At 34.4% G+C, this 23527-nt stretch overlaps 1 protein-coding gene across 1 annotated transcript; it reads right to left on the reverse strand.

Moving 5' to 3' along the window:
- Positions 1-19405: 19405 nt before the first annotated feature.
- Positions 19406-21277, reverse strand: LOC146997888 (zinc finger BED domain-containing protein 5-like). Its single transcript, XM_085812300.1, has 2 exons — positions 19858-21277; positions 19406-19794 (listed from the first exon to the last, which is right to left on the reverse strand). Exons 1-2 carry the CDS (start codon positions 21275-21277, stop codon positions 19406-19408), a joined length of 1809 nt encoding a protein of 602 aa, XP_085668426.1.
- Positions 21278-23527: the final 2250 nt, after the last annotated feature.

Consider the following 23527-nt stretch of genomic DNA (forward strand, 5'->3'; position numbering starts at 1 on the left):
GGTTCTCCATCACGAGCTGCCGCACAAGCTCAACAAGATCATCATTGATGAGGGACTGTCTGCCACTGCACTCTTCATTATGAGCACTTTGATGACCTTCTGAAAACTGCCTACACCAACGATGCATCATCTGCTTTACTCATGATGTTTGTCCCATAGACCTGACAATTAATTTCAATTGGCGCAGTACTTGCATTCAAGAACTTTATCACTGACCCAACCTCGCAGGCAGCAGGAGAAGGAATAAGATCTTCCATCTCGGACCACTGCAACCATGCTACTGGCACGAGGCACAAGTGTCTAGCCCCTCAGATGCTAGTTTCCTCCTGATTCCTCCCTGATCATTTGTGCAGATTCACGCGCAGCGTGTTAACTCCAAAAAGCTTGGAGTGGTCAAAGCCGTTTTTTTAAAACGACACTCGTTTAAAACGTTGCAAACTTGGTGCGCATTACTGAGTGTAAATTAATCTCTTTTATTAGTTTATCTGAAATAGTTTTCTTTTTAATTGGTATACATGTTTATTTGTTCAGATGTTTTATTATAAATCTATACATAAAGGAAGAATTCCTGATTTATTCACCTACAGATCATCGCCCAAAGCTATTAGAGATATCAAAACTTAGGAGCTTATTCCTTTTGTACCGAAGATGTTATTTAAGAAGCAATTTTTAAGATTCGGCGAGCAAAACGTGTTTCTATGTTTTTTCATATAAGGAAGAAACAGATGTACATAAAATTCTTGCTTTAATTCTTTCACATCGAGAGAGGGCAAAATCTCAATTCCCCAAACATCGAAAACGCCCGTATCTAAGAATTTTTCCTGGAATGCTTTTCCTTCCCCCCATGACAAGTTGAATACTACAGTGCTAACAATAGCCTTACTTAAGTAAAGCGAGAACTTCTTTCTTCGACGCTTTGACACTGCGTGAAGTTCCCCCTTGGGATGGGATTGCAACTTCGGGCATCGAAAGCTAAACACTGACAGTAAACAAAGGAAAGGAAGGAACAAAGGAAACAAGGAAGCTACTTTTAGTAGCTTCAAAAGAATGATTGACATGTGATTTAACAACACCTGAAAGCAATGAGTAATGCAGTAATGTGATGAGGGATAAGCACTGGGTAGGAAATTATTTGGGCGTCCAGCCGATGTCTGAATGCTCGGGCGCTTGGGGCGACTTCGATGCGAAAGAGTTAAAATGTATGGAATATGAATACCTAAAAACCAATTTCAAATGTTTTCAAAATTCGGCCCCAAAGGGGGGGAACGTATTCTTTACATATTCCTTCATATCTCAGATATCTATAAGACAAACTTATGAATTATTGCTGTAAAATGTAAGGAATACGAATAAATGCATCAACATAAGTGGGGAGGGGGACTGATTGGCATAAAATACAAGTTTACATAATGTACAAGTAAGCCTTATTCAAGGTACAGGAATACCAGGTACCTTTACCAGGTATGTAAAGCTAGTTAGCATTTAAAAAAATTAAGGTTTCTACCATTTAATGTTATTAATAATTAAAACCCCAAAATAAAAATGCAGCAGCATGTGGCAATTTACAAAACTGTGATGAGATTGTTACAATGTTCAGTTAGTTTTAAACAATTCTACACATAATAAAATGGCCAGTGCACAACATGTGAATGTACATGGGGTTGAATAATTAGAAAATAAAAAACTTGACAAATATTAAATAGTAGAAAATATTGCTTACTGTTCAAATTTGGGATTGACTCAGTTTCACCAAAATATATTTATTAACATTAAAACGTTTGGTAATAATCTATTGACTGAACAGTATAAAAGTCAATGAATGATTGATTGTATGGACAATATTTGGTACTGTTGGACTTGGGGGGGAGGAAGGAAGACAGTAATGCAAGGAGGATGAACAAAAATAGACTTACTCATTAATCACAGAATACATCAGCCTACCACGAGGACCTGAGATAAAGGTTAAAAATCCTGTTCTGAACTACTACATCTGTTTCTGATCATTTTAAGGATCAGAGTGGGAATTATCTTATTAATAAAGAGAAGTTCTGAAGAATGAAAGAGATATCATATAAATAAGAAAACAAAATATCATCTGACACATATAAAACACTTCAGGCAGTTGAAAGAAGATGTTTTAGATGATAAAAATGGACAAAAGGAATTGTGAATAGGTACTAATGACTATTGTTAAAATATATATTTTTCACTAGATATGTTAAGTTTCTTCTGTGCTATTATGTGTAAAATTTTTGTGATCCAAAATAATTTTTAGAATTGTATTATTATCTTCATTCTGTGAAGTTACTATTTTGTCAGTTCCCTTTTCGTTTTGTATTTGAGAATCTTTTGGGTATTATATTTTTATTAGGTGGAATATCTTTATTAGCACTTGGGAAATGTATTTCTTGTGCATTTAACATATCAGCCGCTTCTAGTTGTAGTGGTGCTAACTTAATCTTGTTTAACACATCACATTGTTTGTCAGATTTTAATGAATCTACTAATTCTAAACATGTTTGTTTTAGTTCATTCTTTCTGTGTTCCCAGGGGCATAGCTAGAGGGGGGCATCTGTTCCCGGGCGCAGAATCCAAGGGGCGCCAAACTGATGTTACAACATTTTAGAATTAAATCTTTTCCATCCTTGGCGAGCAGTAGGGGGTACGAAATCTTCAGTTGTCTCTGGGCGCTGAAAACCCTAGCTACGACTCTGTGTGTTCCAGTGAGAGGGTCTGTGATTTTTTTTTTCGGCTACTTAATTCAAAATTCATTTTCATCATCTATAATAAGTGGATAATTCATTATGTATTGTAGTTGTAGTATAAGTAGCAGTATTTCTAGTGTGCTGATGTAAGTAATGTATTTAATAAGTAGCAGTATTTCTAGTGTGTTTGCACATACTCCACCTAACTTATAAGGTATTTCTCCCGCCTACTTGGTGTGGTGGTCTGCACACTGGGCGCATATTCCAGAGGTCCGTGGTTTGATTCCCGGCGAAGGCATTGCTAATTTTTCAATCCCTCTTGCTTCCAATGTAAAATTCTAATGTCTGTACAGTGGTGCCCGAACTAAAAGGGTGTTAGATGATTGTTCTCCACACCAAGGATTTGGCGATTAGGTAAAGTATTTCTCTTACCTTCTTGGCATGCCTTCATGGTGTGATATGTATCCAGAGGTCCGCAGTTTGATTCCCGGTGAAGGCGTTGCATATTTTTCATCTTGCCTGCTTTCAAAAAAATGCCTAATGTCTCTACAAACTGATGAATCAATACAGCTGCATATATATCATTGAATGCATAGATTACACACAGTGCACTGTATGTGACATGTACAAGTTTTGTTACTTTTATGTATAGTGTATATTTCTGTATGTGTTGATGAAACAGACCACCCATTCTCATTCTCTATTACTTATAAACATAGTGTTTCATTTGTTTTATGTCTGATTCTTAAAACCCAAATCTTACTTGTTAATTTAACTTTATTTGCTGTAATTAAGCAGTTAATCATTTTATCTCTTACAAATCTCATAATACCATGTATGGTGTTATCCAATCTCTTAACAATTTTTCCATGAAGATAAATATATTTTAATGTTCGGTGAATTCATTCGATGTGCATGTTTATGTTAACACCACTGTGAAGTCTATAACAGTATGCCCAGCTAGATGTATTTTATAAATAATATGTTTCAAAGTAATTTACAAATTCAATAGTGTCAGGATCTTCTTTAAGTAATTTTATTGCTGCTTCTGTCAGTGTATGAAAAGTATGAATGTCTTGTTCTTCTAAGAGAGATCTAATAATTTTATATGTTTTTGCCTGTTTTTCAACACCATTGATTTTCTTTTTTTTAAAAATTGTTTGTCCAGGCTCTATCAATATGCCATGCACAAAAAAGACGTTTCTGTAGTAAACCCATTTCAGACATAAATATTTGTGGTTGTATTTGCCCAACATTTTCTTTAATACATGAAAAAAAAAAAAAAATGATAGCACTGGCTGATCACATGGATTAGAAATTAAAAATGCCCACGGGAATCCTTGGCACAAATCATCTATTGTAAGTAAAGTTACGAGTTCAAATCTGTATGCATTCACCCCATGTGTACCATCAATACATATACAAGTTAGAACTAAATTTTTTCAGTATCTCTCTTTGTGCTTCTGTCATCATTATCAAAACAAAATCATTTCCTTTTAGAAATGAATATTGTGTACAATATTCACTCATGCTACGTTGATCCCTGGGTTTTATAAAATGAAATGCATGGATGTTCAGAATTTTGCATTTCAGGTACCCACATATCTACACAAACCTAATCATTTTCATGTTTAACAGAATTAGAAGACAAATTGAAAGATTTTTTGATGTTATGTAAATCTTGTTTTGTAAGTAAATGAACCTTCTCAAGCCCAGCATCTCATAGAGAATTTCTAATTTCATCTAAAATATTATCCAGAGGAATTTTTGCTGCTATCTTTGATGCAATATTTTTTATTTCGTCTGTTGTTAAAAATAAGTGACCTAAATCATTCCGATGCCCAATATGTATTTTCTGATATGTGTGTGTGTGTGAGATTATGGCAAAGCCTTGAGGGCTATCTGCCTAAGGGTAGGGATGCCTTCGTGAAGCACTTTCGGTTTAATCCTAGTATCCGGTGCACACGGGATTTGGCTACTTTTGGTGACTTTATGATGAGCAGTAAAAACGGGACATATACGATGAGTAGTTAACGGGTCATTCAAAGAAAATATACAGTTAAACATAGTATATACTATTTATATAGTATATATAGTATGTGTGTATAGTATATATATAGACGTTCTTTGGATCATTTTTGGTGTTGGCGATAATTTTCAAAGTCGCGCCAAAGCTGCACCGTATACTAGGATTTTACCGCACTTTCTAAGGGAAACTGGTTCGTATACACGTTACACGTGGGGAAAACCATAAAAACGCCCATGCAGCCAGTCCATTCGCGGGATTCGAACCTCGGACCGAACTACCAGTGTTCAGCGACTTTACCGCTCGGCCGCTGGTGTGCCCTATTTTTCTGATATGACACTACACATTTGCCATCCGTATTTTCTGTTACTTTTAATTCAGCTGGGCAATATGCATTTATTTTATTGCTATCAAGGATTTTTAAGTGACGCAAACCTTTACTTTCTGATATAAAATTTGCTGAACAGTGGCATTACACCATGTATATTAAATATGCTTACTCCATAAGAAATTTTGACTTCGTATTATTTTCAATTTCTGCCTTCTATGCCAAAAAATCATCAAATGAATTAAATTCCAGCTCAGTATGATTCAAATCAACATCATGAACATTATTGAAATGAAATATTATTTCTCGCTTTTCAAAATTAGCATAACATACAGGACACACATAATTACCTGTTAGAAGTATGAATTTTATTTTGATGATATTTCCAATTTTTTAGATCATTAAATTTCAGATAGCAGTCCTCACATTTGTAGCTTGGTGATCGACCACTTTTTAAAGAATAAATAATGTAGTATTATTAGAGTGTAATGTGTTGGTATGGCGTTTCAAACTGCATTTATTTTGGTACGTTTTTAAGCAATCAGAGCATACAAAATTATTCTCAGCCACACTAAAATTATTTGCATAATCAACCATACTATTAGAACTTAGTTTTCAGAGACTCAATTAATGTAGTATTATTGTAATGAAATTTATATGCATGGTGTTTCAAATTGTATCTATAGTTGAAAGTTTTAAGCTATCACAGCAAACAAAATTACTCTCAGCTATACTAAAATCATTTGCACAATGAACCATATCACTCGCAACACAATCAGAATTATCAGACATACCACAATTGGTATTATCGCACACGGTTATTCCTTCCTGATTTTGATTCGATTTAGAATCAAAAACACCTTCTGAGGAAACAGAAGTATTTGGCCCTGAAATGGGCAGTTTTTCTTGATTTTGTGCAGAAGATATAATAATCGAAGCAAAATAAAAAAAAGAGAACTGTATCAGCGATTACACACTACCACAGCAGTTAAAGAGCAGAGTAAATAATAGTAAATACGAGGCGCCTTCAGGAAAATAACGACTTGCGCAGTAACCTGCGCAGATGTTCAGGGAGGAATCAGGAGGAAACTAGCGTCTGAGGGGTATTTATGGTTCGGTTTCTATGAGAATTAATAGACCTATACATTTTTTTAAACTTATAGTCCTAGATAAACAAAATTTTCGATTGAAATAATTTTTCCACTTATATAAATTTTTTTTTTGGAAAACGGCAGTTCTGGTCAAGAACTATTTATTCTTTTTCTAACATGTTGAAGGAGAAAAGTCGTAACTCACGTCCTTGGACAGCCACAATTATCCTTGCTGATTAATTCTAGGAATAATGCTTGATCTACGTGGATTTATGCTACCATTACGAGCGAAATGAATTCAGGAAATAAAATAAAAAATAACATAGTGCATTTTTGTATGAATTGACTAGATCAAACGGTTTCTCTGAAAGATTTCCTAACCTCAGCATGTAAGAGATATACGCCCAAACCCACTAAGAAGTCCGTCAGAGAGATCAGTTCATTAGCATTCTGTTATTTTTAGCCGAATATTCTGCTCCGCAGCGAACTTCTTTATTCATATTTATTCCTTTTACAGTTTTACACATTTCAGAGCAAATTTTACGATTATTAACGAATTTAACGTAAAACTCAATTCAACAGCAGAATGGCAAATCTGTTAGAAATAGCACATCTTTAGAATTCCCTATATAGAGTTTCCAGGGCTGGAGATAAACATATTTTATTCCAAAGTTTAAACATAGAAATGCATAAACCACGCATGTTTGTTATGTCTTCATTTCTCTGCAAATGAATCTTGACATTTGTATTGTTGTCCCTGCTACTTGCTTAGGCCTCAAATCAATTCATAAGTAGAGAAGGTGAATGTACAGCTCACTCGGGGAAATTGCAGACAGAATGTCAATTCGTGTTTGCTTCAAAGTAATGGATTGAATCTTGAGTTAGGCTGATATAAAGGTCAATAGTAAGAAAGAAAATGTGACTTTCGTCTGTAATTTCAAGGAACTGTCTTTATTAGTAAGGCGAAAACAATCACTACGTGGAAGAATTCATTTTAAAATTTAAGGAAGCTCGTTCTGTAAACGAATTCATGAATGAGAAATTTACGCGAATATTTAAAAAATTTTTAGAACCTGGTGCTAAAAAGCTGGGGGGGGGAATTACGCGAGAAAGTATAGTATATTTTATCGTAAAAATTAGAGGATTGTTGGAAGAGTAATAATTAATCGTAATTTTAATGGCCCTTCTACCTATATGGTGTAGTGACACAATTCTCTGTATGACGCAGATAGGAGGCCCTTGGAAGCACCTGAAACAGCTAAATTCAAGTGTTTGCAAAAGTTAAAATTCCAGCATTCGACTATGAAATGATAACTTCATGATCTACCCCAGTTTAGGGTAGCAGTGAGCGGAAAATAGGAAAAGTTCCTTTGTATTCCTTAGTCTCAAACCTGAAAATTATTAAAGACGGCCCCCTAAAGGAAAGGTTTCTCCTTTTGCAATCCCAAATCAAAAAGCGGTGGAAGTGGAAATTAATTGTAACTATTTATTATAAAGTACTTATTTTATATAATAATTTGTTTCTGTATAATTCGCGTTATGATCGAATAATCAGTAGACATATTTTCTAAGTATAAATCAAAGAAGTAACTAGGCAGGATTCTGGTACTTTGGAATGAACTTTGCAAGTTAAGAGAAATCGTGGTATATTATTTACAGTTCGTAATTTTCATAATACAGTCATTCCGGTAGCGTTGAATTTTGTTCATATATTGAATCTCTTACTAGCTTTTCCATTAAACGCAAGTCCAAAATTCAGTCCTAATATTTATTCAATTTGAAATTGAATTTATTAATGTGAATGGTTCTTAGAATTTAATATAACATGTATTTCGTTGGTTCGCTATAAACGGCGTATAACTTTTCAAATTGTTGCCACAAAATAACTTCACCCTGTATTATTTTTAAAGAAATTAAATAAGGAAAAATCTGCATGTTTGAATGTATAGTTCTCACAATGTAAAAAACGATGGTACTTGCAGCCTGTGCAGTCGCACCAAGGAGCAAGGTAAGGGACAGAAACATTTTGGATTTAGAAGCCCGATTGACATTACAAAATGGCAAAGTTAAAGGCGGATCGATTGTTTACCTCTGTTTTTCACATTAATGAGCTGGAGGGGAGAATCATTCGTAAGTATCAATTGATAACTCCAGAATACATGCTTTTCTTTCTTAAGGACATAAACTCATTACCGTAAGTTGAGCAGTTGTGGCATGAAAAGACTTTGCCCCACCCCCATGTCGAAATGCCGTTCTAAGGAATCGCTAAGAATTTATGACACCACATTTGGAAAGGAGAGATTTCCCGTCCGGCATAGGGATCTTTGAATGAATTCAAGGTCCGAAAAAAAGGGGGGAAGTTTTACGACAGGCTATGAACACACAGATGCTCAAACATTAAGCGGCAAATATTTCATTTAATTTCCGGCGTAAATTTAATGAAATTGTTTTCATTAAATTTATCAAAATTCCTTACGTGGGGGTAGGAAATGGAAATGGATGAATATTTTTACTTGAAATAATGAGTAAATAAATATTTACCAAAATTTCCAAAATATTCCCACATTGCAGAGAAAATGCAGGTTAGGAATTCTTTCAAATCCCTAATCGAGAATTAAATCTGAAAGCACAGAACTCGTTTGAGGATTTATTTGATTTGCTTCAGAAAAGAGAAGAGCTGTAGTGTTTCTTAACCTGTAAATTACCCATCTCTACCAAAAATTCACACTTATCCGTAAAAGATAATTCTGAAGACATTAAATTTGTTTTGAAAGTAATATATTAATCTCTCTTCGTTTGAAAAAATATCATAAATTACAATTTTTTTTAACAACGTGAAACATTTAAGCGTATAATTGAGTAATGCGCAATAATTTGTACGTTATTTAAACGGAATTGAAATGAATTATTATATAATAATAAAGCACTCGAGGACTATTTGCCTAAGGGGAAGAACGCCTTCATAGAGTAGTTTCTAATCGTTATTAGAAATGAAATTTTATAATTTACTTTACTTTTGCTTTTAATTTACTTTCCACAGCTTTCAGTACGTGAAATCATCAATAATAATATAATAATGAAAATAAAAATGGCATCACACAACTAAAAGTATATACTACTACGTAAATTTCGATAAATTAATTACTGAAAATATTAAACATTTCAATGGCAGCGTTGCCCTAGTTTTAAGTTGAATTTCAACATCTGAAAGAACGCGAATTACATTGCTATTTTCACTACACAAAAGAATGGAATATTTCAGAGATGAATGCTCTCCCGTTATTGCAATATTTCAATAATTTTTGCAAATTAAAAAATTTTATTAACACTTTTTAATAGTAAATGATGCGATTTTCACTCATAAAATCCCTTTGTACATTATTCTCCTTCATTTCGGCATCACTGCATAACTTTTCTAAGACATAAATAGCTTCCGTTAATATATGTTCCCATAACATTATATTTATTTTTTATATTTTTGTCATTAATAAATTAATGATTAATATAAAAAATTGATACTGCTTAATTTATAAGCAATGTAAGGACTGGAAATCTGAGGTCGTTAATTTCTGAGACATAAATAGCTTTCTAAGACGCAAATAAAACATAACAATAATCATAAATATTAATGCTCCTAAAATAAATCCGCTTTTCTTAACTGATTTTTGCTTTCTGATCCACCTGGGGTACAAAAAACCTATTTTCATAAATGAAAATGAAGTTTTGCGCATTTCTCTACGAAGTACGCAAAACTTGTTTCATACAATTTTATTTTTACTAATTATGAAGAAACTTTCTACTTGTTTCCTAAACAAATTCCTATTCCTATTTATGTTTTCCTATTTATGCGTACTACTTTTAGAATCCATGCGACAGAGTGTGAGTACTTATCTTCAAATATACGTTAGTATCAATAAGCTTAACTCTAAATTATTAAACATTTCCGGGACCTTGAAACTTGGAAGGGAATCGTCATATTTTGCTACAGTGGGTATTTAAATTTAGATTAATTTTAAAATTTCCATTTCGTATTACACAATCATTTTCAAAGCTCTTTGGATACATATCAATAAAATTTGTTTCTACCTGTTTATGATTTCATCGTAAACTTGCGAAGAATTTCCTAAAAATATTCGAATATCCATAATTTTTACTGTTAAATATTTAATAATTATACATTAACTGAAATGCATTTATAGTACAGTGGAAATGTAGAAAGATATTGCAGGTGATGTATTATGTATCATTGGACTATGACAATAATAATAGTACAATTTGGCTGAAGGGAAAAAGGAAAAAAAAAACAGATAAAACAGATGTTTCAGCGTTTTAAAAGGGAAATGGACAATGGACATCTTTACAGTAAAGTCTTGGATGAAAGTTTTACTGTGACTCAACTTGGGGAGACACTGGAAATTTATAGGGAAGGCGGGGTCCCTTTCTTCGTTAAACAGCTGCATTGAAGTGTGAAACGCTACCCCCTCAAGTATACTTGTAAATTGGCTGATGACTCAGAACAGTAAACTGAACTTAAACTTGCTCTTATTCTAATGCCACTTCTCTAGTCTATGGCGAGAACAAACAGAAGTTTTTCTTTAAAATTAAATTTCAAAGTGATCTCAAATATAATTCTTCATTATAAAGGTAAGTTATTGATTTGTAATATCTAAATTAATCATAAACTAAATTCTTATAATTTAAAACTTGCTAAAACTTCAATTCAGCTAAACTTTTAATCCATTTATCTGAAAAATCCAAAATTATCACCATTAACAATGCAAATGTCTACTAATATTAATAACGTATTGTTATATTAACATGAAATATTTTTATGATAAATATGAAATATAAATATAATCTATGTTTCCATACATTAAGAAACATCATAACAGGCCAAAATTAAAACAAAATTTTTTAAACATGCCCTGCGCTATAGTGCAGGATCGATCAACCTATTAATCGGCTTGACAATCGAAAATCAATCGACTTGAATGGAGCTCATCAACATCTAAAAAGCATTTCCATTAATATGCAAGATATGAGAAACAAGTTTGAACACATTATGAAAGAAGCTAAGTTTATTGCAAATAAATGGAGCATAGAAATTAAATTTGAAAAATAAAAGAGAAATAAGGAACCTAAAACACTGTCATTGTTAACAAATACGGAAATTTTTAATACTGTTTCAAAAATACAGAAAATATATAAAGAAGACTTGCACTGGAAGTACAACTTTTATTATTTATAAATGCTTTCAGAACAGAAATCCAAAATTTGAAATCCTTTAAGGATTTAGCTAAATTAGCAATGGTAAAATTTTATGACATGACAGGCAGTTATTCGGGAGTGTGCAATTTACTTATATTGTATTTATCATTACCTGTAACCACAACCACGAGTGAGAGGTCATTTTCACTACTGAAACTAATAAAAACATATTTAAAAAACATATTTAAAAAACATATACATATGAAACAGCATGACACAAGATCCGTTGTCAAACTTTTCACTATTGAGCGTAGAAGCTGAGATGGCTGAGAAAATGGGCGTCCAATTATTGATAAATAATTTTGCAGAAATGAAGGTTAGGAGACGCAAATTTTAAAAGAAGGATTTTTTTCTTTATGATGAATTTTGGCCACCAATGTTATCATTAGACTTATTGAGGAAGGAAAAAATTAGAGAAGAGCAGTACGGACTGAGGAAAATAAAAAGGAAACAGTTAAAAACTTTATTTTTCTTTAGCATTTTTTTATAAAAATCATGTATTCAAGTAGTTTAGTGTATCAAAAGGTTTTTTAAAAAGACATAAAAAAGCTTTACCATACATATTTTCTACAAAAATTGTATGTTCAAATAGTTTTCTTTATGAAGTTTATGATAAATATGTTTTATATTTAACAAATGTATCATTTACATTATAAAAGTTCTTATTTATTACTTAAGTTTTGTCTTAAGATTGCTAACTTAAGCGAAAAAACTTAGGCGCAGATTTTATATAAAAATTTAAAACATTAGTATGTAAAACTTGGATTTTTTATAAAAATCTCCGCAAATCTAGGCTTTCTACCTTTTCTTAATGCTATACGTTGACATGTTCCCTTTTTTTATATAGACTTTTTCATTTATTACCAGTATGCATCTCAGTGAAAGGAGAGAAAAGTCTGTCTCTGGCACTCACACAAAAAGTCTTAAGTAACTGAATTAAAATCATCTGAGTTCAAATACCCAGACTAAAGCAAATTTTCATTTCACCAGTTGGTCAAGGGATATTATTTTCCTTTTTATTCTTTCTTCATGTTACATACCTATCAACTGGTTCCCTGAGAACTTGCTTTTATTTTTCAACAATTAATCCAGATGTGATAAAAATCCTCATGCAAACATTGGCACCTGGAATCCTTTATTTTTTTTTATTTTATTTTATTTTATTTTATTTATTTATTTATTTATTTTTTATTTATTTATTTATTTATTTATTTTTTTAAGCTCATTAAATTTATTGGGAAAGGGGCCCATGAAAATTTTTTGCATAGGGGCCCAAGAGTTCTAGTTACGACACTGCTTTTCTTGACCCTGACATTAAGTTTTGATTTCCTGCTTATAAGTGGAAGAAGTGCGATTTTGGAAGCTGTAGCTTTTCTTAGTGAGTATTCTGTTTGTTCTTTAAATAACAGTTGACTATCTAGATTTACGCCCAAATATTTTGTGCTATTTACTATTCGAACTGCATGATTATTGATTTTCATATTGATTTCGACTGGGGTGTGTTTTCTATATCTTTGAAAATGTAGGATTTGACTTTTTTTCCAACAATTTAAAATTGTGCATGATATGACTGACTGCGATTTCCAACTTGTCCACCGCTAAGTTGAAGCTTGAGAGATTTTGTAAAAATTGCAGTCAATTGTAAATCCATTCAAGCTAATCATGCAATGGACAAAATGCAAAATTACCTCTATGCCGTAGAAGACTGGTGCACAAATTGGCGAGTAAAAATCAATGCTAGCAAGTCACAACTTTTAATTCTTATCAAAACTAAGAAAAACATTCCCGTTAAAGACCTCTACCTTTTTCAGGAAGCTGTTCCTCTGGTCACAAAGGCCAAATATTTAGGAATTATTTTGAACCAAAGGCTCACACGGTCTAATCACATTAATAGTGTCAAGAGCAAAGCCATGGGCATAATATGCAGATTTCTCCCGGTCATTGGAAAATATTCAAATCTTAGCTTGCGTACCAAAAAACATATATATACCACTTGCATTCGACCGATACTTTGTTATGCTGCTCCTGCTTGGAACACGGTCACTCAAACTCAACTGCATCAATTACAAGTAGTGCAAAACAAATTTCTGCGCATTATTACTGATTCACACTATCTTATCCGCAATAAACTTTTACACAGAGACTTAAAACTTGAGACGATTCCAGATTACATCAGAAGATCTAATGAAAAATTCTTCAACAAAGCTGTGCAATGTGACTTTGTTAATTACTCCCAAGTCTTTAATTGTGAAATTCTCTTTGAAGATAGAAGCGTCAGACCACTTTCAGCTCACACCTTCATGGGAGGAGATGACAACTTTTTCACTTAGATCCTCAATTGTTAGCTATTTATACTTCCAATGCATCTGATTTTGATTGTAGTTCTTCTGTAGCTTCGTTGAATAATTGTATTTAAATTGTGTTGCATAGTTGTTTTGTATTGTGTTGTATTTAGCGCTACTGATTGATGTTATTTAATTGTATTTGAATTGTCATTGGAACTATTGCTGTAGTGTATCTTCTCGTATTGTTGTCATTGATTTCCATTGTCTTGGGGCCTCCTTGAAAGCTATGATCGCTCGTCACATTTTGCGAACTTGTCCGATTGGATTATCTTGCTCCTTTTGGTACTTCTCTTCTTCCCCTTATCTCCGTTTTCTCATCTGAGATTTTCTCCACGTCCGGATTTATTTATGTCAAGTGCCCTTGGGCTTAATTCTGGAACCGGCAACATTGCTCTTCGCAATAGCTCGGTCAATTATAGACTCCAAGTCTAAGTCTAAGCATTATTTGCGTCCTAGGAGCATTTTTCATAATCCAAGGTGGTGAAACTTGTAAATAGCTCTACATACTGTAAATATTTTTCCCCACTAGAGACTTTTGTGCTTTTTTCAACTTATTTAGGACTTAAAAAAGCTCAGTGGATTACTACTTTATATCATTATTATCAAGAATTTTTTATTTTATTAGTGTTCCTATAAAGAGGCTTTGTTAGAACTATTGAACTTTGAAGTTATAAACTCTTTCAGGACACACAAACTGAATTAATTATGTGTGTTTCACCATCCCGTGTGACTTATGCTGAAATATTGTGTCTTTTAAAATTACAAGTGTTTCTTAAAAAGTGTGTTTTTTTTCAGAACTTTGTACAGTGTGAACTGTTTGTGAATACTGTTAATTTATATGACTTTAACATTTCTCATACAAGAACTCTTGAAATTCACCAAAAATATATTACAGTTGACTTATTCCTCATTTAAGCCACGCCCACCAGTATAATTACGATCCATTTCATTCTGAACCTGTTTCAAAACCATACTTGATTTAAATTACTTAATGTTTATTTTTTCAAATGCTTTATTAAGCAAACTTTTCAGTTAATTATATCTTTCGTCACAGCTCCCAGATGCTTTTTCAATCTACATACCTTTGTATTTGCTTCAGATTCGCCTAGTAGGCGCGGCGTTACACGCCCATTTTTCAATTATATAAACCAACTCCTAAAGGCATTCTTTCAAAAGCGGTGGTTAAAGCAGCAGAGGCTACTAATTGTCTTCTGATCATTATAAAAGACAAAGACATGCATTCTTTACAATTTTGGTATTAAGAGGCACCCGCATGTTGTTAGTATAAATGTCGAAAAGAGAGGGACCTAGAACAGGTCCTTGAGCTACTCCGCTTCTGATGTACTTTCTTGAGGGTTAATTGTCATTAATTTTTACTTCAAATGTGCGATTTTTTAAATAGCTCTTTAGAATTTTGATTAAGTTGAGGGGCAGTCCAGCAAGGTGTAGGTTGTAGAGCAAACCCAATGGATCGCTATATGGAGTGCAGTTTAATATTATTATTAATGTATGATTGTATTTCCTACTCATAACAAATTAAATGCGGGTTATTCTAAAGAGCTGCAGAAGTTCAAAGTTAAATCTTAGTAATGTGAATTTGAAATGCACTTTTCAAGTTAGAATGAGTTTAAATTCGATCAATATTTGGAATTCATGTCGATATTATTGTGATAATGTTATTTAATAAATTAAATAACATTCTCAAAAAGACATAATACAAGTGCAGTATTAAATAAAAATCGTGCGCATTTAGCTTAAATTCAAAGTGTTAGGTTTTAGACTCATGAAAAATAATGATGCTACTCTTTAAACAAAACTGTTCCGCGTCGGAAGGAAGGCCTGTGTGGGTGATTATGGCAAAGCCTCGAGAGCTATCTGCCTAAGGGGAGGGATGCCTTCGTGGAGGACTTTCTAAGGGAAACTGGCTCGTATAAATGTTACACATGGGGAAAACCACGAAAACACCCATGCAGCCAGCACGTTCCCGGGATTCGAACCTCGGACCGAACTACCAGTGTTCAGCGACACCGCTCGGCCGCTGGTGGGCCCCGGAAGGAAGGACTGAAGCTTTCAATTCCTGTGTGAATATTAATTCTATACGTATTAGACACTTCTTTTCTGAGTTCTCCATTACAGATCTGGCCATATTTCGAATTTAAATAATACGTTAGAGTGTGGATATTGTTACCCACACTCTAAATCAGTTTCCATGTAGCTTGTGAAGAAAGTCAAGGCTGATAAGTTTCAGTACGGTAATGGTTAGAGACTAAGTTAAGAATGGTAGCATCCTGTTAAGAATCCGTATGAATTTTCCTCAAAAGAAAAATCAAGTTTTAGCATGCAAGTAGGAGGTTCAGGTAGGATGCATGCAAGAAAATAATAGAAATTTTTGTAAAGTGTTTCAACGATTCAACATAATGTTGGTCAATAATATAAATTTATTCTTCTGCTGAATAAAAAAGAGTGTTCTGACTATATTTGTGTAACTGTATGTATAACCATAAAAATAGTGAAAAGTGAATCATTTTCTTCATATGCACGTGCATTGATTTCAGAAGAATACTTGGCATAAAATTTTATTATTCCTGCATGATTCTGTTGAAATTGCCGACGCATAGAAGAAATTCATTAAAATTTTACAATTAGAAGAAATTTAGATGGAATTGCTTTCTTTCTTTACATATTGGCAGTTTTTGTATTCGTTTATGTAATTTTATTGAATCTTTTGTTTTATGTCAAAAACAAATTTGTGTATGTGCAAGGAGAAAAATGGTCAAGTAATAAAAGAATTTGTTAAAATATTTGTAATTGTACCTATACACTTATTTTTAGAAATTCAAGTAAACAATATCAGGAAAAATAGTTATGATTCCAGAGTTAATTTTTGTCAACCTGGTTTTCAATTTTCGATGAGATTACAGCTCTTGTTACTTTCATTGATCAAGGTTATACTGTATGTTAAAGCAAAAGGAAATAAGATTATTCTCAGGACGTCTTATTTAAATTGCAATGTTAGGGATATCCTGCACGTTTTGTTTCTCATATGTCCAGCGATTCCATAATTTAACATTCTGATGATGTATTGCTTCAATCTTTCCCAAGCAGCACCGGAACATTCGGAAAACGTTCAAACACCATGTCGTACCATTCTATATAACTGCTTTAGGTTATTTAGAACGTTCTACGTAATGTGCTAAAGTGGTGCATGTAACAACCGTGTTTTTTAGTACATACATTTCAACGTACAACACTGGTGTTTTCTTGAAACGTTCTCAGAATGTGTTATAAAATGCGTTAGACATAACGTGCGTGTTAGTAGTGCGTGTTAGAACCATGTTCTTAGGACGTAAATTTCAACATACAATACTGGTATTTTCCGAAACGTTCTCAACATGTGCTATAAAATTTTAACATTTCTAAACGACGTGCTAAAGCGGTGCGTATTATAACCATATTCTTAAAATGTACATTTCAAAGTAATATCCTGGTGTAATTCAAAACGTTCTCAATATGTTCTATGTAAGACGTTTTAAACGACGTGCTAAAACGGTGCATATTATAACGGTGTTCTTAGGACGTACATTTTAAAATACAACACTGGTACTTTTCGAAACGTTCCCGAATGTGTTATAAAGTACGTTCTACATGACGTGCTAAAGAGGTGTGTGTTACAACTGTATTCTTATAACGTAAATTTCAACATACAATACTGGTATTTTTCAAAACGTTCTCAATATATGCTATAGGGCTCCCCAGCGGCTGAGCGGTAAAGTCGCTGAAGTTCGGTTGGTCTGAACAGCCCGCTTACGAGCTGGCTGCATGTGTATTTTTGTAGTTTTCCCCATGTGTAGCATGTATACGAGACAGTTTCCCTTAGAGAGACTTCTACGAAGGCATCCCCCTTCCAAGTAGTGCCTAAGAGCGGAGCACGTAAATGGAAAAAAAAAAAAAAAAAACTGATATAAATTACATATACAGGCTGTGCTAAAGCTAATTACACCATGGATGTTCCCTTTAGAGCACCCACTGGTAATTTTCGAATCACTCACAGCATGCTATCAAGTGCATTCTACGTGACGTGCGTGTTTCACCTGTGTTCTTATGTACATTTTAATGTATAACACTGCAGTGTTGTACCATGGTCTTTGTTAAAACGTTTGGAGCATGTGCTATAGTACATGCTCCAATACAATTATGTCTTGGTGAATTATGTCAGGCTACAACTTTATCTCAAGATATAATTATGTCTTGGATTATGTTCGGACAATTACGTGTACGTGTATTAGAGAAAAAAAGAGTCATTTGTTCTTTAAAAATTAATAAATAATTCCTCTTACTATGTAATTTTGAGTATAATTTTATTTAAATAGAAAACTGATTTTACAGTTGAAGGTATAGACATAAATACATTTTGTGCTTATCGAAAGATGTTTTTTTTAAACTTAAAATTGAGAAACTACAAAATTTTTCACGTAGTCTATATTTTAGGGAATCTTTTCGATGATCGTTAATCTGTTATTTCATATATCGCCAAGTTGTTTCATTGGTGGTAACCTGAGTATTTTACACTGAATGTTTTTTGAAACCCTATAATAACGTAATTGGTTGCAATGCGTAATCGCGCTGATTTTGGATTTGGGTGAATATTTCTCAGGGCTTGTTTCTGCGTTGGATGCCAGCTAGGAAGTACGTCGTTTATTTTGTGCTTTACACCGTCGGTGGTAAGATAACCTGAAGTTTCAGTATACTTTAGAACAATTTGGAAAGAAAACAATGACTGACTGGTGTGTAAATGAACATTTAAAGGGCCTTGTTCACCTCACGGTAAATTACGCAGTGAAATTTAAGGATTTCGAAACCGGAGCTTATATTAACATTATCGAAGGTATGAGGGGTTTAAAAAAAAAAGATTTTCGAAGGAAACGCCACCGAAACTTCTTTTGGATACTGTTAAAGAATTCTGTTTGCCACACATGGGGAAATGCAGAAATTTCTAAGTAAGGTAAGTCTGTATTTCCTTTTGGTAGTGCTCTGATTAAATAAAATGTATTTTCATTTTTATGTTATTTCTCCGTTTCGTTTTGATTTAAAAGGCAGTTTATTAATGAGCTTATGATTTTTTTCCTCCCCCTAGTATTATGTAGCAAGCAATAAGACCGATTTATTCAAGCAATAAGACCGATTTTATTGTACGCAGCAGCAGCATGGGCCGCTACAGCCAGATCAAATCGTCAGATTTTGCAAAGATTGCAAAATAAATTTCTTAGAACTATCACAGACTCACCGTGGTTTGTAAGAAACACTGCAATACATCGTGGAATGAAAATCAAACCGTTAGATAGCGAGATCTTAATTGCTTCACATAATTTCTACACCAACTGTGATAATCACGAAAATGAAGCTGTACGTAGCATAGGACAGCGTTTCCCAACCTTTTTTGGCCAAGGCACACTTGTCGCGGGGAAAAAAATCACAAGGTACACCACCATTAGAAAATGTTAAAAAATTAACTCTGTGCCTATATTGACTATAATAAAGTAATTCTCTTCAATAGGAATCAAATAAGCACAAAGAAAGTATTTTATAATTACTTTATTATGAAATATTAAGTAAACAGAATAGTGAAAAATTATAAAATACTTTCAGTGCGAAACCTGGGCCTGTTTGGCTGAACACAAAGCTGATATTCTGGCTGGAATCGAAGAAAGACACACACGTAGCTCTTCGTCAACAGTTCTCAGTCTCTCTCTGTATTTGGTTTTCATAGCAATCATGCTTGAAAAGCTAATCTCACACAGATATGTAGTGGAAAAAGGGAGCAATGTCAAAATAGCTTTGTTTGCCAGAAGGGGGAACTCCTTGGCAGTATCCAACCAAAAACTGTCCAAAGGTAGATCAGCAAATCTTAGCTTGCAACCACGATTTTGTCTCAGTTCAATTAGTTCCTCCTGCTCCTGTAAAGTCATTTCCTTTTCAACAACTGATGCTGAGCTATAAGGGTCCCTAACCCAGTCAAGGCATTCAGTGGAGACTGAAGAGAAATAAAATGACAACTTCTCCTCAAGAGTTTTTAAATGCTTAACTATTATCTCACACAGTGCAGTAGTGTGAACACCTTGCGATTGCATGGTGAGTGTGAACATTTCAAGATTGCCACTTTCCACGTGTTGATGCCAGAGTTGCACCTTTGAACGGAATGCATTTATTTTATCTGTACTTGTAAGCAGGTTTTCATTTCGGCCTTGCATTCGGGTGTTCAATTCATTCAGATGATGAAATATATCTGCCAGGTATGCCAGCCTTGCACACCACTCATCACTTGCAAGCTGCTTTGCGTAATCTGATCCCTCATTTGTCAGAAACACTTTAAGTTCCTCCCGCAGCTCATACACACGAACCAAGACCTTGCCACGCGACAACCACCGGACCTCCGTATGAAACAGCAAGGTTTTATGCTTTGCTCCCATCTCCTCACACAAAGCTGCAAATATGCGACTTTTCATGGGTCGTGACTTTACAATGTTTATCATGCGCACAACATCATCCAACACATGAACTAAGGCTGATGGTAAAGTCTTGGCTACGAGAGCCTCGCGGTGTAAAAAACAATGCGTAATAATTACATCTGGATTTCTTTCCTTCACTCTGCTTACAAAGCCTTTGGTGCGCCCGACCATGGCTGCAGTTCCATCGGTGCAGACACTTGTGCAGTTTTCCCACTTAAGTCCTCCTTGTTCAAGGTATTCTGATGTGACCCGAAAAATTTCTTCTCCTGTTGTTTTTTCTGGCAATACCTTGAAAAAAAAGAAGTTTTCTCTAATTGCATCACCATCAACAAAACGCACATTAGCTAAGAGTTGAGCATGTCCACTGATATCAGTAGACTCGTCAAGTTGCAATGCAAATTTCTCACTGATACGGATCTTTTCCAAAACCACACTTTCGATGTCTGCAGACATGTCATTAATACGTCTGGAAATTGTGTTGTTTGAGAGAGGGACTTTGGCTATTTCCTTTGCTGCTTCAGGTCCGAGCATCTCCTCTACAATAGCTTTGCAGGCAGGAAGTATTAATGTCTCTGCCACAGTGTGCGACTTTTTTGTCTTGGCTATAAGTTCAGCAACTTGATAGCTAGCTTTAAGAGCTCTTTCATTTACCTTTGTTGTTTTTCTCATAAAAGTTGCCTGTTTCTCCATGTTGTCACGCAGGCGAACAAAATAGTCCACATTCTTGTTTTGAAGCAAAGGGTGTTTCGTTTGGAGATGGCGTTTAAGTTTGCTTGGGACCATAGCACTGTTAGCTAGCTTTTCACCACACACCACGCACAGTGGAGTTGGTTTGTGTTCATCTCCAGTGAAAGTAAATCCAACTGAAATATAGCTTTCGCTATATTGCCTTGCGCCAGAGAATTTAACCATCTTTGCTTTCTTTTGACCCCCACTCATACTCGGGCTCTCATCTGGCTCCAGATTTTGTTCAGAGTCCAGTTCTTTCCTTTTCAAAAACTTGTCCATCACTGCAGTATCTGTGTCTCTCTCCTCACAGCAGCCGTTGTCTCTCTGACACTGTGTGAGGCGTCTGCCTGCGTCTCATGGGGGCGGGGACACGGCGGACACTTGTCAAGATTGGCAGGGGGAGGAGTTATAGCACTGCACAGCGCCGTGACCACCTATGACACTGGCGGGGGGAGTGCCGGAAGGAGTTATAGCGGGCGAACAGCACCGTGACACCCAGACCCGGCGGCACACCACGGTGCTTCAGACGGCACACTGGTGTGCCGCGGAACAGCGGTTGGGAACCGCTGGCATAGGAGATTATGACTATACAGTCATTCAACGCTGCAAAAGACCAAGAACGATACACGATAACGAGTTATGGTGATCGATGTACATAGTGAATTTAATGTTTTTTCTACTTTTCATTGTTTACTCGTATTTATATTTACTTAATTATTGCAAAACGATATGGACTTTGCGGCCCCGGAGGCAGGACTTTGATTTGTCTTAAGTGTATGAAACTTCAACGTTTGGTCAGTGCAACTGTGCTCCGCCCACTACTGTTATATGCCTCAACTATTATGCTCACGCTATTCTGTTGCTCCAAGACACGGAGGAAGGAGGACACTCAGCCGTAGTACCTACGAGGAGAAAGTTATGCCAAAGTTTTTATGCTACAGATGTGTTAAATTTCTTTTACGATGTGAAAGTTATGCTTCAGATGTTAAATCGCAATTTTACCAAAGTTATGCCACTGTTACATACTGCCACATTGGATGTCATTCAACACTTCAAGTGTACAGGTTTATTCCAATACTTGGAATTTTTTTTTTTTTTTTTTTTTTTTTTTTTCACTTTTAGGATTCCTATTAAAGACAGTTATAGATAGGTAAAGACTTCAGGGTCGTATACCTATTGAACAAGCGAGGACCTAAGACCTAAATGTACAATATTTTTTTGACAAGGATTATAAATTTAAAAAAATAGATTGGTCTATTACTTCCTATAGAAACTGAAACTAAGGGGTGGGCAGAGCTTATCTTTCTTTGCTGTTAGAATATACTCTGAAATGTGTGGAACTGTAAAATGAATAAATATTAATACAGAACTTTGTCTTGCACCATCAAATTCCGCTAAAAAAATTAACATTCAGTTTATTTGCACAACATATTTCGCTCCCATTGGTAACGTAAATCCATTTCGATAAAGCATTATTCCTAGATTTAAACAAGTGTGATTATTGTTGCTGTCACGAAACGTAATTTAAGAATTTTTTCTATTGCAACGTATTAAAAAAGAGAAAATTGTGTACTTGATTACAACTCCCGTTTTAAAAAAAGATTTATATAAAGGCATAAATTATTTATAGAGAATTTATTTCATTGAGAGGAAGTATAAATTTAAAAAAAAAAAAAAAAAATAGATCGCTCTATTACTTCCCATAGTGACGAAACTACCAATTGGGCGGAGCTTATAATTCTATGCTTTTAGATCTCTCAAAATATACTCTGGAATGTGTGGAACTGTAAAATAAATAGGAATACATGATTGTCGCCTTGCACCATCAAATAACCGCTAAAAAATAACAGAAACCTGTCTGCAAAAGTACTGGTCTAACTCAGGGAATTCCGAGTGGGTGCCTTCCTTTGGGCGTACACTTCTTACATTTTTACCGTTGAAGATTAAAGAATTTTCACAAAAGCGATTTGGGCCATTAATTTCCTAGAAACAAATTACTATGCTTTCTTAAAAAAAATCCCTGGATTTTCGTTTTATTTGCAGAATCGCTCCCAGTGTACCGTAGAACCACTTTGATCAAGTATTATTCCTAGACTTAATCAAGAAGGATCCTTTTTGCTATCATGGAACGTGAGTTACGAATTTTTCTATTGCAATCTCTTAGGAAGATGTTTTGCTTGAGAGGGACTATAAATTTAAAAAAATACTTTAGTTTACTACTTTCCATAGAAACCGAAACTAACGAGTGGGCGGAGCTTAATTTTATGCTGTTAGATGTGTGGAACTGTAAAATGAATAAATAGGAATACAAAACGTCAACTTGCACTGGCTATGGACCTTATAAGAAATAGACTAACCCAAATGATTTAAGATTCTTTTTTAGAGATTCTTTGTCTGAGGCGTTCCCGGCTGTCACTTTGATCGCATCCGAAGGAGTAGGGACGACTTGCAGAAGTTTAACTGTGGTTGCCTATTGCAGCGTGTATAATTGACAAAGAAAAAGCTGGTTGTAGCGCTCATTTCCCAAAT

Source organism: Stegodyphus dumicola, chromosome 3, assembly GCF_044657685.1.
Source record: "Stegodyphus dumicola isolate Sdum_Otavi_A_Nest chromosome 3, ASM4465768v1".
Lineage (NCBI taxonomy): Eukaryota > Metazoa > Arthropoda > Arachnida > Araneae > Eresidae > Stegodyphus > Stegodyphus dumicola.

What these genes read in the sequence shown, in the direction of transcription:
- LOC146997888 (XM_085812300.1), bottom strand. Translation starts at nt 21,277, where the DNA reads ATGGACAAGTTTTTGAAAAGGAAAGAACTGGACTCTGAACAAAATCTG. An exon ending in TGTTCACACTACTGCACTGT is followed by an intron (nt 19,795 to 19,857) that starts GTGAGATAATAG and finishes ATTTCTCTTCAG; the next exon opens with TCTCCACTGAATGCCTTGAC.